The sequence below is a fragment of the Thrips palmi genome, unplaced genomic scaffold (assembly GCF_012932325.1).
Source record: "Thrips palmi isolate BJ-2018 unplaced genomic scaffold, TpBJ-2018v1 HiC_scaffold_4, whole genome shotgun sequence".
In the NCBI taxonomy this organism is placed as follows: Eukaryota; Metazoa; Arthropoda; class Insecta; order Thysanoptera; family Thripidae; genus Thrips; species Thrips palmi.
In genome coordinates this window covers 12,015,073-12,031,306 of record NW_023144631.1, presented here as the reverse complement: position 1 = coordinate 12,031,306, position 16,234 = coordinate 12,015,073, and the positions used below count along the sequence as shown (strand labels likewise).

The window sequence follows — 16,234 nt, the reverse complement described above, 5'->3', positions numbered from 1 at the left end:
TTGAAATTGGCGGTCAAATACGTGCAACAGCAGCTCTAGTAACGTTTTGAAAACATCTCACAAATTATACAAGTACCGATTTTCTTCTGGTGGCTTCTGAAAATGGACTTAGACGCAAATGCAACCGACTCCGTGTTCCAAGTTACCGTTTTCAAAGTGTCTTGGACGGCTTCGGGTACTTGTATTAATGGAAATTGGCGTTTAAATACGTTCAACAGCAGCCCTAGTAACTTTTTGAAAACATCTCACAATTTATACAAGTACCGATTTTCTTTTGGTAGTCTCTGTAAAATGACTTAGCCGCAAAAGCCGCTGAATCCGTGAGCTAAGTGACCGTCTTTAAAGCGTCTTGGACGGCTTTGGGTACTTGTATTTATTGAAATGGGCCATCGAACGTGTTCATCTGCGCCCCTTGTAACTTTTTAAAAACATCTCACAATTTATACAAGTACCGATTTTCTTCTGGGGGCATCTGAAATTGGACTTGGCGGCTGATGCAACTGAATCCGTGATCCAAATGACCGTTTTCAACGCCTCTTGGAGGGCTTCGGGTACTTGTATAAAATAAAATGAGCAGGTTTATTTAAGAAAAGCAGGACCTTACAACGACCCCCTTGGATTTCGCTGATTTTTTGGTGGTTAGTAGTCCCCCATGGTGGGAGTTCATGGCCAAAATTTCAGACCTCAAAAAAATTTTCTCTGGGAGATATGGGGATTTTAAGTTTTTTTGGGTATTTTTACACTAATTTTGGGTATTTCTTATATCTCAGGGACTTTTTGTCCGATTGGTTTCAGATTCGGGTTCTAGCTTCAAAATTGAACGGGGAACACGATCGTGCCGTCAGATTTGACCTAAAATAATTTTTTCACGGGAAAAACTCACTTTTCTCGAAAAAATTACATAAAAAGTCCCAAATCTTGGGATTTTGCTGTTAAAATTACCCGATCTTTTTGAAACGGGTCTTATCTTACGCAGAAAGGTCCGCTAAATCCAAAAATCACAACCCCAGATTTTTCCGACGAACCGTTCCGGAGATATTCCACTTCAAAGTCAGGCAATTTTTTTTTCGGCCTAAAAGTTGTGCCATTTTGCTGGGCTTTTCATTCTGAGGAATTGGGCAGTGAGTTCCAGTGACGCTGGCCTTGTGCACCCACTGTAAAAAATTCCGTACTTTTGTACGGAAATGGTACGGAAAAATATAGTACGGAGGTACGGAGAAAAGTACGGAACGTTCCGTACTTGCTCCATTTGAACCCATGCAAATGGTACGGAAAAAAGATACGGAACGTTCCGTAGTTGGCAAGTACGGACGGTCCGGGCAAATTATTGACCAGTCATGTTCCGTACTTTTTCCGTACTTTTTTCTCACAGTGCCGGCTGGTGTTCCCTAGCGTGCCCTTTTAGCGCCTGCCAGGTAGGCCAAGCCGTACCGCAACACATGCGTGTCCGACTGGTGGCCCATCTCGCCCCTGACGCAAGCCGCTACCGCCGCAAACAAAGGCTATCCGTGCGTTGGCTGGCTAAGCCGCTTCGCCCTCCTAGAGTCCCACTCTAGGTCACTACGCCCTCGCTGTTTCCACTCCCCTCTGGTCCTTCGGCACCCAATGACTCCCCCTCATATGGAAGATAGGTCGGAGCGACCGAGATGCATGCTGGGCAATGCTGGGAGACCGGGCAAGCCGGCAGGCAGCACTGTGCGAAAAAAAACACAGTGAATCCCGTTTATTTTTTTGCCGGGATTTACTGTAGTTCAGAACACAGGATTTACTGTGTCTGGCTACAGTATTTACTGTACCTGGTACAGGATATTCCGTACTCTACTCCTGTAGTACAGTAAATCCCGTACAAAGTACAGTAGGTCCTGTAAAAAAGTACAGTAAATCCTGTACTCTGAACTACAGTGACAGCTGTACTAATCACTACAGGATTTACTGTGATTTTTTCCCACAGTGAGGCAGGCGGTCCTCCGCTGCATCCGGCGACGGCTTCGGAAGGGATTAGCTGCCCGGTCTCCCAGCATGCATCTCGGTTGCGCCGACCTATCTTCCATATGACCTTACTCACCCCTCTCTTCCCCACCCTCAACTCCCCCTCACCCAAAAATTAGTCAAAGGGGTTGATGATGGAAGAGGGAGGGGGAGGTGGTTAAGAGAAGACCGGAAGGACCAGGAGCAGTGGAGTAGGGAGGGGGCCATGATACGCCTTGAAAAAGTCGAAAAAGTCACCACAAAGTCTTTAAAGTCCGTACAAAAGTCAGAAAGTCAGAGACAAGTCAAACAGTTAGGGACAAGTCGAAAAAGTCACCATTGAAATTAGTCACAGTCAGCCAATCTAGTCTCAAGTCATTGTCCACCTTCTCATCCAGTGGCGCCCCCTCGCCCAGCATGCATCTCGGTTGCTCCGACCTATCTTTCATATGACCCTAGGGCTGAGGGGGAGTCATTGGGTGCCGAAGGACCAGAGGGGAGTGGAAACAGCGAGGGCGTAGTGACCTAGAGTGGGACTCTAGGAGGGCGAAGCGGCTTAGCCAGCCAACGCACGGATAGCCTTTGTTTGCGGCGGTAGCGGCTTGCGTCAGGGGCGAGATGGGCCACCAGTCGGACACGCATGTGTTGCGGTACGGCTTGGCCTACCTGGCAGGCGCTAAAAGGGCACGCTAGGGAACACCAGCCGGTGCACAAGGCCAGCGTCACTGGAACTCACTGCCCAATTCCTCAGAATGAAAAGCCCAGCAAAATGGCACAACTTTTAGGCCGAAAAAAAAATTGCCTGACTTTGAAGTGGAATATCTCCGGAACGGTTCGTCGGAAAAATCTGGGGTTGTGATTTTTGGATTCAGCGGACCTTTCTGCGGAAGATAAGACCCGTTTCAAAAAGATCGGGTAATTTTAACAGCAAAATCCCAAGATTTGGGACTTTTTATGTAATTTTTTCGAGAAAAGTGAGTTTTCCCCGTGAAAAAATTATTTTAGGTCAAATCTGACGGCACGATCGTGTTCCCCGTTCAATTTTGAAGCTAGAACCCGAATCTGAAACCAATCGGACAAAAAGTCCCTGAGATATAAGAAATACCCAAAATTAGTGTAAAAATACCCAAAAAAACTTAAAATCCCCATATCTCCCAGAGAAAATTTTTTTGAGGTCTGAAATTTTGGCCATGAACTCCCACCATGGGGGACTACTAACCACCAAAAAATCAGCGAAATCCAAGGGGGTCGTTGTAAGGTCCTGCTTTTCTTAAATAAACCTGCTCAATGGGCGTTCAAATGCGTTCAACTGCGGTCCCAGTAACTTTTCAATAACATCTCACAATTAATACAAGTACCGATTTTCTTCTGGTGGCCTCTTAAAATGGACTTAGCCGCTAAATCCGTGACCCAAGTGACCGTCTTCAAAGTGTCTTACATGACTTCGGGTACTTGTATAAATTAAAATGTGCGTTCAAATGCGTTCAACTGCGGCCCCAGTAACTTTTTGAAAACATCTCACAATTTATACAAGTACCGATTTTCTTCTGGTGGCCTCTGAAAATGGACTTAGCCGCAAATGCAACCACGCTGGCGTAAGCATCCCCAATGCACGCCAGGTGCCGCACACCTGTAAGTACACCGCAGTTCTGCCTGTTAGACGGTAGAACCTCAGCAATAGAAAACATGGATGTATGCAACGAAGCGTGTACTTTGCGATCATGGTGCAGAGTGGAGTGGACATGCCACGTTTGCTCCAAATAAAGTGTACTTGCAGGCATGATTCAACCTGGTTCAACCATGTTTTGTAGACACTTGAGTTTGCACGGTTTTTAATACGTGATACTTTTGTTTTCGAGGGGAAACTCACTTTATATTCTGTACACTCCCAAGATCCTACTGACCTTCTTATTAGAAATACCAAAAAACTCCCAGTATATTAGAGGCTCAACGGAGGTGGAAACCTTTGGTTCAGGGTTGTCTGCAACTTATGATAACTTAAGAAACTGAAGACACTCACATTTCATGAACGAGACATCACGTTGAAACGAACGTAGGAAAATGTCACGTTCCTTTGGGCACTGAGTAACGTCCGTTTCAACGTGAATAAGCTACTTTATAGCTGATTAACGTCCAAACAAACGTGACACACTGCCCAAAGGAACCTTACATTTTGTTACATTCAATTCAACGTGATATCACGTTCCTGGAATAAGAGTGGAGAGTGCATGCCATGCTCTACTAGCGACTCAGCCACATACAACGCTCCAACCGGGAGATTGCTGAAAGCATGCACCACTGAGTACCGTGATTGCCATGCACGCTCTTGGTAAGAGTGTTTTTGGAACTTTCTCCAGGATCAATCGTATTTCCTAGTTCACTACTGGAGCATGTCACGCTCTCTTATGAGTTTCTGGAACACCTTCTTCTATAACGAACAAATTTCTCTGCATTATGACAGATCTCTGTCTTAAAGTGCGAACAATAGACTAAATTATGCAGATCATTTCTCAGTACAAAATTGGGAGTGTACTTCATGGTGTTCCGCATGTACTTTACTTAATAAGAAGCTCTGCTTTAAAGAAAAAAAAAGCTTCAGGCAGAAAATGTAAAAATTTCAATCGGTAGACAACTACTTGTGGTCTTGTTTAGATAATTCAAAAAGGAAAGGGCATTTGCAACAATATGCGTGTATTCATCAAGTTATTGTCCGACTTTGATGTGATTTCACTAGATTTCAATGGGATTTTTCAAGAAATCGGTAAAATTTACGCGAGAAACCGGCAATAAAATTTCACGATTTTGAAAGTAGTTGCCCCTTCGATTGAAATTTACCCGACCTTGTCTGCAACTATTTAATATTATGAACCAAATAATGTTCTAACCAACTGTTTCATTTTACATATCAGCCTGTTTTTAAGTTTCTTTCAAAAATTAAGAACGTCTTTCTCCTCAGCACTATTTCATAACTATCACGAGGTGTATCCGGGTACGCTGCGAATCCAGGAATGTGACCTCACGTTACTTTAAACGTGAATCATGTCACATTCGTTTGATATCTGTGTAACTCTCGTTTAAATGCTGATCGGCTGGTCCGGACCTGGTCGAGGCCAGACTCATATTCAGACCAATGCGATAAAGTCATTAAACGAACGTGACACGCTTCACGTAAAAAAAAACGCGACGTCACATTCCAAGACTCCAAATGTACTTGGCAGCTACGCGGTGCTGTAACTGTAACGTATACTTGATCGAAATTACATTTCTGTCAGATTCCTTGTTTAGAAATCTTTTCCTTGCCTCTAGTAAATAAAAACGACGAATTTTTTTTTCTAAAAGAAAGCCCTTGTTTTAATCACTTAAAAACCGACCACACAAATAAGACGCTGCGACGCCAGAAGTAAGCCATCAGAAGAATGTCGGTACTTGTATTAATAGTGAGATGTTTTCAAAAAGCTTCAAGGGCCGCAGTTAAACGCCCATTTCAATTTATACAAGTACCCGAAGCCGTCCAAGACACTTTGAAAACGGTAACTTGGATCACGGAGTCGGTTGCATTTGCGGCTAAGTCCATTTTCAGAGGCCACCAGAAGAAAATCGGTACTTGTATAAATTGTGAGACGTTTTTAAAAAGTTACTAGGGCCGCAGTTGAACGCATTTGAATGCCCATTGTAATTTATACAAGTACCCGAAACGTCCAAGACGCTTTGAAAACGGTCACTTGGACCACGGAGTCGGTTGCATTTGCGGCTAAGTCCATTTTCAGAGGCCACCAGAAGAAAATCGGTACTTGTATAATTTGTGAGATGTTTCCAAAAGGTTACTAGGGCCGCAGATGAACAAGTTTGAATGCCCATTTTAATTTATACAAGTACCCGAAGCCGTCCAAGACGCTTTGAAAACGGTCACTTGGACCACGGAGTCGGTTGCATTTGCGTATAAGTCCATTTTCAGAGGCTACCAGAAGAAAATCGGTACTTGTATAAATTAAGAGATGTTCTCAAAAAGTTACTAGGGCCGCAGTTGAACGCATTTGAATGCCCATTGTAATTTATACAAGTACCCGAAGCCGTCCAAGACGCTTTGAAAACGGTCACTTGGACCACGGAGTCGGTTGCATTTGCGTATAAGTCCATTTTCAGAGGCTACCAGAAGAAAATCGGTACTTGTATAAATTGTGAGATGTTTTCAAAAAGTTACTAGGGCCGCAGTTGAACGCATTTGAATGCCCATTGTAATTTATACAAGTACCCGAAGCCGTCCAAGACGCTTTGAAAACGGTCACTTGGACCACGGAGTCGGTTGCATTTGCGGCTAAGTCCATTTTTAGAGGCCACCAAAAGGAAATCGGTACTTGTATAAATTGTGAGACGTTTTTAAAAAGTTACTAGGACGGCAGTTGAACGCATTTGAATGCCCATTGTAATTTATACAAGTACCCGAAGCCGTCCAAGACGCTTTGAAAACGGTCACTTGGACCACGGAGTCGGTTGCATTTGCGTATAAGTCCATTTTCAGAAGCCACCAGAAGAAAATCGGTACTTGTATAAATTGTGAGACGTTTTCAAAAGGTTACTAGGGCCGCAGATGAACAAGTTTGAATGCCCATTGTAATTTATACAAGTACCCGAAGCCGTCCAAGACGCTTTGAAAACGGTCACTTGGACCACGGAGTCGGTTGCATTTGCGGCTAAGTCCATTTTTAGAGGCCACCAAAAGGAAATCGGTACTTGTATAAATTGTGAGACGTTTTTAAAAAGTTACTAGGACGGCAGTTGAACGCATTTGAATGCCCATTGTAATTTATACAAGTACCCGAAGCCGTCCAAGACGCTTTGAAAACGGTCACTTGGACCACGGAGTCGGTTGCATTTGCGGCTAAGTCCATTTTTAGAGGCCACCAAAAGGAAATCGGTACTTGTATAAATTGTGAGACGTTTTTAAAAAGTTACTAGGACGGCAGTTGAACGCATTTGAATGCCCATTGTAATTTATACAAGTACCCGAAGCCGTCCAAGACGCTTTGAAAACGGTCACTTGGACCACGGAGTCGGTTGCATTTGCGTATAAGTCCATTTTCAGAAGCCACCAGAAGAAAATCGGTACTTGTATAAATTGTGAGACGTTTTCAAAAGGTTACTAGGGCCGCAGATGAACAAGTTTGAATGCCCATTGTAATTTATACAAGTACCCGAAGCCGTCCAAGACGCTTTGAAAACGGTCACTTGGACCACGGAGTCGGTTGCATTTGCGTATAAGTCCATTTTCAGAGGCTACCAGAAGAAAATCGGTACTTGTATAAATTGTGAGATGTTTTCAAAAAGTTACTAGGGCCGCAGTTGAACGCATTTGAATGCCCATTGTAATTTATACAAGTACCCGAAGCCGTCTAAGACGCTTTGAAAACGGTCACTTGGACCACGGAGTCGGTTGCATTTGCGTATAAGTCCATTTTCAGAAGCCACCAGAAGAAAATCGGTACTTGTATAAATTGTGAGATGTTTTCAAAAAGTCACTGGGGCCGCAGTTGAACAAGTTTGAATGCCCATTGTAATTTATACAAGTACCCGAAGCCGTCCAAGACGCTTTGAAAACGGTCACTTGGACCACGGAGTCGGTTGCATTTGCGTATAAGTCCATTTTCAGAGGCTACCAGAAGAAAATCGGTACTTGTATAAATTGTGAGATGTTTTCAAAAAGTTACTAGGGCCGCAGTTGAACGCATTTGAATGCCCATTGTAATTTATACAAGTACCCGAAGCCGTCCAAGACGCTTTGAAAAGGGTCACTTGGACCACGGAGTCGGTTGCATTTGCGTATAAGTCCATTTTCAGAGGCCACCAGAAGAAAATCGGTACTTGTATAAATTGTGAGACGTTTTTAAAAAGTTACTAGGGCCGCAGTTGAACGCATTTGAATGCCCATTGTAATTTATACAAGTACCCGAAACGTCCAAGACGCTTTGAAAACGGTCACTTGGACCACGGAGTCGGTTGCATTTGCGGCTAAGTCCATTTTCAGAGGCCACCAGAAGAAAATCGGTACTTGTATAATTTGTGAGATGTTTTCAAAAAGTTACTAGGGCCGCAGTTGAACGCATTTGAATGCCCATTGTAATTTATACAAGTACCCGAAGCCGTCCAAGACGCTTTGAAAACGGTCACTTGGACCACGGAGTCGGTTGCATTTGCGTATAAGTCCATTTTCAGAAGCCACCAGAAGAAAATCGGTACTTGTATAAATTGTGAGACGTTTTCAAAAAGTCACTGGGGCCGCAGTTGAACAAGTTTGAATGCCCATTGTAATTTATACAAGTACCCGAAGCCGTGCAAGACGCTTTGAAAACGGTCACTTGGACCACGGAGTCGGTTGCATTTGCGGCTAAGTCCATTTTCAGAGGCTACCAGAAGAAAATCGGTACTTGTATAAATTGTGAGATGTTTTCAAAAAGTTACTAGGGCCGCAGTTGAACGCATTTGAATGCCCATTGTAATTTATACAAGTACCCGAAGCCGTCCAAGACGCTTTGAAAACGGTCACTTGGACCACGGAGTCGGTTGCATTTGCGGCTAAGTCCATTTTCAGAGGCCACCAAAAGAAAATCGGTACTTGTATAAATTGTGAGACGTTTTTAAAAAGTTACTAGGGCCGCAGTTGAACGCATTTGAATGCCCATTGTAATTTATACAAGTACCCGAAGCCGTCCAAGACGCTTTGAAAACGGTCACTTGGACCACGGAGTCGGTTGCATTTGCGGCTAAGTCCATTTTCAGAGGCCACCAAAAGAAAATCGGTACTTGTATAAATTGTGAGACGTTTTTAAAAAGTTACTAGGGCCGCAGTTGAACGCATTTGAATGCCCATTGTAATTTATACAAGTACCCGAAGCCGTGCAAGACGCTTTGAAAACGGTCACTTGGACCACGGAGTCGGTTGCATTTGCGTATAAGTCCATTTTCAGAAGCCACCAGAAGAAAATCGGTACTTGTATAAATTGTGAGATGTTTCCAAAAGGTTACTAGGGCCGCAGATGAACAAGTTTGAATGCCCATTTTAATTTATACAAGTACCCGAAGCCGTCTAAGACACTTTGAAAACCGTCCCTCAGCTCATAGATTCATCGGCTTTTGCGGCTAAGTCCATTTTCAGAGGTTACCAGAAGAAAATCGGTACTTGTTTTAACTGTGGGATGTTTTCAAAGAGTCACTGGGGCCGCTGATGAACACGTTTGAACCCCCATTTTCTTTCTTTTTGACTGCCAAAGAGTAAAATTTTCCTGGCCGCAAAAAATTTCTAAGTCCAAAGTCATATTAAATTTTTAAAATTTGCTTCTGCCATCTTTTGATATGTTGTTCCTGACGTCATGAGAGGCATTTTTATATGACTGCCAGAGAAAGAAATTTTCCTTGCCGCAAAAAATTTCTAAGTCCAGAGTCATATAAAATTTTCAAAATTTGCTTCCGCCATCTTTTGACATGTTGTTCCTGACGTCATGAGAGGCATTTCTATATGACTCCCAAAGAAAGAAATTTTCCTGGCCGCAAAAATTTTCTAAGTCCAGAGTCATGTAAAATTTTGGAAATTTGCTTCCGCCATCTCTTGATATGTTGTTCCTGAAGTCATGGGACGCATTTTTATAGCACCCAAAAAAAAGGCAAAATTTTCCTGGCCAGGAAATTTTCCTGGCCAACTTTAGCCCGGTAATATAATCAAGTTTCCTCTGGTTTTGTGAGATGGCGACCTTTTGCCAACTGTGTCGTGCGTGGGCGAAGATTGTTTGCTATCATCCAAGCTACAGTGAAAGTGCGTGTAAAATGAGAAAACCGTCAAAACTTCATAAGTTTAACACATCTGTGCTCTACCAAGCCCAGTTTACCAGTGCTGAAAGCTTCAAGATTTGATGCTGTCTGTTTTGGGTGACTCAACCTGTTTGCCATATTTATCTTCTGAGCAGCAGTTTCACTGCTATGCACTCAATCATGATTCATGTGAGTACATCTGACCTCAAGAAAACTGAATGACAGCGGCTATGCTGCAAGTATGGTATGGACCTCTTAGTTTATGAGCGTCACAACTGTCGTTTCTCCTAAGAGTCCCCTGTGGGCCTGACAACCTACACCCGTAATTAGAAAAGTTTTCTATTGATTTTGTGTCCAATCATAATCTAGTAATTTATCCAATCTGCCATGAATCCACACATTACCTAGGATAAATTAACAATTTTGGATTCAGCGAGACATTTAAATCTGACCACAATGGTACAGTGCAGGCGGTAAATCAAACAACTGCCTTTTGATGAGCGGTATTTATGGCTTGTGTTTGGCGGTAATTTAGGTACTCCCTCTGACTGGCGGTACTGATTCAATGTTTTAATAACTGATGGAATAGTTGTGGCGGTAAATGAAAGTACCGCCTTTGATTGGTGGTAATGATGGCATGTATAAGGCGGTAATTTCAATACCGCCTTTTTTGATACATTTGTACCGCCTTTCAATTTGGAGTGGGTGTGCTACATTCATGGCGTTTGCATTCTCAGTGTTGTGTTTCAATTTGGAGTTTTGTGAATTTTGTCGGAACAGCAGTTAAATCGCCACAGGCATCGTGTTTAGGATACGTGTGTCGACGTTTCTTCACATGCACTCTCCGCGTACTCTGACCTGTCCTTGATGCCATCACTGCTACTAAAGAGTGAGGCAACGTTAAGTGTAAAAAATATCCACCTGAGGTCATGAACACATACCTGAGCCACTGCGTCAGCGTCAAATACTGCGACGAAATCTGGTTTACCTAGAATGCCAGTCAATTTTACCACTGGTCCATACGTCTTGTACAAGGTTTTAAAGAGACCAGAGCTATCTTTGTTGAAGAATTCACCTTGAGAATGAAAACAAAAGAACAAACAATCAAGAGGATGTTGAGCTTGTGGTCGGTAATGTCGATGCAGATGCTGTGTGATACTAACCACCGGGCATGAAACGGAACAGATTCCCGATGACTGGAAGAGGCTCTGGCCCTGGAATTTTGGCGTAAGGTATTGCACTTTCCCAATCAGGTTCGGCAGTTGAACCTGTCGCATCATTCTGGATCCGGCTACTTCCAGTGGACCGAAAGCGAAGGGGATTCTGCAACAGCCCAAATACAGTAAATGGTACTTTGAAAGTAACGTCCGCGAAGTTGTAGACCCGTAGCCAATGATATAATAATAAGGAACGTCCGGAATCTCAAGCTTGTCACCAATTGAAACTCGCGGGTTCTCTACCACCAATTTTCCTTAAAATATGGATAACCATCCAAAGAACTCACTGTCTAATCAATCAACGCCAAACCTTTAAAGGAAGTAACCAGCCTGCAAGTGTGTTAGGAAAGAATAGGAAAAGTACTGGAGTAACGGATTTGACGTTAGAGGTGACCAGTACCCCTCTGAAGACGAGGACGCGTATCTTGCCAAATTTTCGACAGTTATTCCTAACAATCACAATCTCCAAAGTTGTCATTTATAAATCTGGACACTCGGTGAATGTAATCCTCAGTCCAAACACAACCACAACGACAGAAGTAACTGCTACTGCTTGCTTCCATGGGGGACACCGATGTTTCGGGGATCCGACGTAACCAACGAAATTGAATCAGGCACCCAATCTAGCTCATGTACATAATCTATAAAAAGCGTGGCACAATCTAGGAGTAACCTAGCAGAATCCCGAAAATTTAAAAAAAAAAAAAAGTGAAAACCCTAGGTGAAGTACCCCAGCCCGGCTGCAGGATAGTGTGGAATGAAATTCAGTGTAAATATGGGCTCACCTTTTGAATTCCGAGAACTGGACGAGCAGATAGCGATATCCTAAACATTATTGACGTGTCCACCTGTAAGAAGGCAAATGTAAGTATCGCTATTGAAGTATTCTAGTCAAAATTAGATTCCGGCCTCTCCCTGCTCTGGAATGTTCCTGGAAACCCATCAGTTCATTGTTAAATGCTAAATGACATCTTTCGACGCATTGTAAGGAAACTGAAGGAAATGATGTTGATGCCTGATGGACGACTAGCTACGACGCCCGAGGGGTGAATCACTCGGCGTTCTGGTGTACACATGAGTACATGAGTACGGGTGAGTACACCTTGCTTTACTCATAAATTTCACAATTTGAAACGTTTTAAGGCTTTATTTAGCGTTTTTAACGGCAGTCGACGTTAAATCAGTCAAAAAACTAGAGAATTTCACCTTTTTAAAACTTGTGAGTACACTGAGTACGGGCAAATTTGTACACATGAGTACACTAGTGATTCACCCCTCGACGACGCCGCTAGTGTAGAGGCACATATAATCCAAATAACTCGATTCAACGCGATTTGGCTAGGATAATTTGATTAAATCTTCTAAAACCTCATAAAAACATAAAAGGAAGAAAGAGAACTTTTGAATTCTGCACGATGGCGGGGCTTGGAAGTCCCTAGCGAGGGACTCTGCTACAGATCCTTCTACCCGGTTGGTTTGGAAGGTCCAAGTTCCGCATGGCTCGTCGCATTGAGACTGACACGGCCAGTGGGCGGGGTGGTCTTAAAGGGCGTGAGAGAAGCGCTTGAGTTCACGGATAAATCGAGATCGTTACATTTGACCTTTCTTCAAGCGTACTTCAAGTGTGCCTCAAGCAATCTTAAATGCACTGGTCTACTGTCACAGAACGCTTCAAGGAGAGCACAAGATCTTTGATCGATCGTGACGGCTGACTTTTGGCTCATTATCGAACCCTTACACTAGTGAGAATGGGTAGGCCGTGGCGAAGGTGAAGGTGTGTGAATCGGCCTTTTAAAAGTTCCAATCGAAAGTTGGAAAATTTCTCTGAATCGAACCAGGGCACATTCGATTCGCCTACGCATCAATTGTATTTATGTGTAGAAAAGGGTAAAATGAGCACTGTTTTTGCTGCACTTTCATTCCAGGAACGTGCCATCACGTTGAAACGAACGTGACAAGACGTCACGCTCCTTTGAGCATTGCGTCACACTCGTTTAAATGAGAATGGGTATATTTTTGGCCGATACACATCCAAACGAATGTGACACAATGCTCACAGGAAAGTGACATTTTGTCACACTCGTTTCAACGTGATGTCACGTTACTGATGTGAGAGTGTTCGATTTGATTCGAAAGCATTGGCACAACAAATTGCTTACAGTTGGGGTTTGATAACCTAGCGTTGTGCCAATGCTTTGGAATCAAATCGAAAACTCTCACACATCAGTGTGGTGACTCATAACAATTACAGAATTTCGAGCCCCAAGTTAATAAGATCTTGAAATGGATATCAAACCCCAGATGTATAAGAAATTTTTTCAACTGGCGTCACCGTGGGTGTACGTATAGTTCAATGATGAAGTCACGATAGTGGAATTCAGAAATTGTACTTGAAGCAACAGTGAAGCACAAAGAAAACGTTGTTAATTAGCCACTCCGTAAACTTAAGGTACGCAACAAATGTCATGGGCCTTTTTTGTGCCATGGATGATGCAATTTCATACACATCGGACGGCGGCACATTGTGTTCAACAACTACGGCAAATTGTTCTCATTAGACAATTTGTCCCGCCTGGCGGACTTAAAATTGTACCACCGTACCACCGTTAGATTTGCTTAAAATTGCATCATTTATGGGACGACAAAGTTCCATTACTTAGATAATGGTATTCGATTGGATTACGGAAAGAATCGGAAGGTACCCGATCACGCGATAAATGACGTCTCGGCACTGTGATATCGCGGTATCGCAGACAAAGGAGGGGCCAGCACTACGATTTTTGTTGTTCTGGTTTTTGAACCATTTATAAAATTGAAACCCTATTCAAACGTTGATATTGAGAATTGAGCTTACACAGAAAGCACACATCGACTCGACGGGCCCTATTCAAAATATCTTATCTGGTCGTTTTCGTATAAACAATCTTATCCTCAAAGTCAGCGAATTTCGCTAAGTTCAAGCATTTGAGACAGCTACAAATCAAAATAACAAAATAACTCGTAATTTTATTCACACCAACTCGGATGAAAGATCGAAGAAACCAGCGGTGCTTGTAAAGTTACGTTCCGCTCTTACCCGTCCCAAATGAACAAACTTGGGCAAAGTTACTTTCAGACAAGATTCTTTATGCGGGAACGAGCAGATAAGTTTTTTTGAATAGGGCGGCCCCTCGACATTATGTCATGGGACTTTTTTTTGTCCCATGAATGATGCAATTTTAAGCACATCCGTTGGTGATACATTGTTGTGTGCGCTATGTGATACGAATGCCTATTGCAATTTGCTATTTTATCGGACACTTTGTGTCACCTGGTGGACACAAAATTGCATCAGCGACAGATGTGCTTAGAATTGCATGATTCGTAGGTCTAAAGAAGTCCCATGCTAGTCAGCGTATGCTTCGTAATTTGCGAACTTTATCTTCGAAACTACATACGTAACAAATGCTTAAAGTACTCCGTAAGATTTCAAGCACGTACCATCTCGCTTAGAAGGCACTATGAGTGGTGAAACCTAGGATGATGACACTAGTCAGTTTTTCTGTTAAATTGATGGTTCCGTAACCAACCATTGTGCACAAACCACGTTTTGCACCGAATACAGTACTATCTTTCGTAATTTTAAAAAAATCTGAACCGTTCAAAAATAAAACGAATCTGGGTTAGTTTGATAAATCGGGGGTCGGCTTCTAATTATTTGGTCTACATTCGGACACCTCTGTTCTCACTGAAAACGTAATGGTCGGACACATGGCCAAATTATGGCGTGACAAAAAGTCACGCCAAAAATTGGCGTGACACGAAATTTACGCCGGTAAACGGCATGACTTGGGAGTTACGCCCTCATTTGGCGTGAATGACAACGGGTTTTATGAGAAAATTCATGCCAAAAAGCGGCATGACAAGAAATTCACACCGAAAATTGGCGTGAATTTTTGAGTCACGCTGATTTGTGGCGTGGCTTTTCTGTCGTGCCCTTTTTTGGCGTGACACTTTATTCACGCCCCTGCAGCGGCGTGCAGCGGCACGAAGTCACCCGATAGATTTTCAGTGCTGCGAGCCGTCGTTGAATTAACGTATCAAGCGTCCAAACGAGTGCACTGAACGGACAAGTGTGTACCCGGTACACATTTGTACTAAAGGAATGTGCGCTCAGTACGCACTCAAGGGCCTACGTGTCCACTCGGTTCACATCCAAGTGAACAGATAGGGGTGTCACGCTTCTCTTTTCTGTTCCGATGTCACCCACTTTGGGCGAGTGGCGAGCCGGCGCCCCAGATGTCGAGAGGGAACATGACAGCAGGCGCGCGCTGCCGGCGCGGTCGGAGTGGGGATGGCCGTGGCCTTGGAAGTCGCTGCGGCAGCACTGCCGCTCCGCACAGGCCACGCCGAAAGCCCAGAGGTGCGCGGTCTTCACTGCATTTTTAAAAAGCTCTCCAACAGTGTAGGTTGGCACCCTTACTTCATTGGAAGCTATCCTAGGGACTACACCATACGGGGTTAGCTCAGCTGTGTCCGTCCGTCCGGCCTCGATCGATCGATCGAGCCTCCACCCCCGCCCCCAACCTTCATGGGTACACGCGAGCAAGACATGAAAATGCCTGTGGGACGGGTCACTGCTTCCAGTGAACACAGTGAGGCCGCAGCTCACCTGGGGCGTGTTGCTGTGAGAATTGTTCTCTTTCCGTCTCGGCCAGCGTGCTTCTCGTCGCTAGAGCGGCCTCACTGATCCGCCGCACGGCAACGGCACGGCCTAGCTCGCTCGGCCGCTAGGGCCTGACTGCCTGCGCCGCGCCTGCCGTGCGTGCCGCCGGGTGCCGTGCCGTGGCCGTGCCGGGACGCCGGCCAGCTGTGGGGAAGGGGGGGACTCTGGCGTCAGCGTCAGGCGAAGCAGTGTGGTGGGGTCAGCCGGGAGACGCTCTGGCTCTGGCGTGGAAGAGGAGATAACTTTTCGAGCGTGGTCCGGAAACTCGACAGATTACAAGTGCCATTTACACCTACAACAAGGTGGAACTCCTCGCAAATGAATGCGTTAAATGTGTGGACACACGCCAAAGACGCGATGTATTCATACTAAATACACAGTAAATGTTAATGTAGAATTTTGTACGTGCCACTTGCACGATTTTGTGCATGCGGGGAATTTGCATTATATGCGTGGTGAAGAAAAGTGTGATGGGATATTGTTTGATTTAATGAACATCAGCAACTAAGCGACAAACTGTGGGAAAAATAATAACGTATACTCC

The 16,234-nt window shown here is 44.1% G+C and overlaps 1 protein-coding gene across 1 annotated transcript in view; it reads right to left on the bottom strand.

Annotated features, from left to right (window-relative positions):
• LOC117649466 (probable cytochrome P450 12a4, mitochondrial) overlaps positions 1 to 15,761 on the bottom strand; it is a 31,747-nt gene extending 15,986 nt beyond the window's left edge. Inside the window, exons 1-4 of the mRNA XM_034392306.1 lie at positions 15,637 to 15,761; positions 11,771 to 11,833; positions 10,932 to 11,091; positions 10,710 to 10,843 (exon numbers count right to left, since the gene is read on the bottom strand). Coding sequence (XP_034248197.1) covers positions 10,710 to 10,843; positions 10,932 to 11,091; positions 11,771 to 11,818 — 342 coding nt within the window. The 5' untranslated portion in view covers positions 11,819 to 11,833; positions 15,637 to 15,761. The remainder of the gene's footprint in view (positions 1 to 10,709; positions 10,844 to 10,931; positions 11,092 to 11,770; positions 11,834 to 15,636) is intronic.
• Between the last annotated feature and the right edge of the window lie 473 nt (positions 15,762 to 16,234).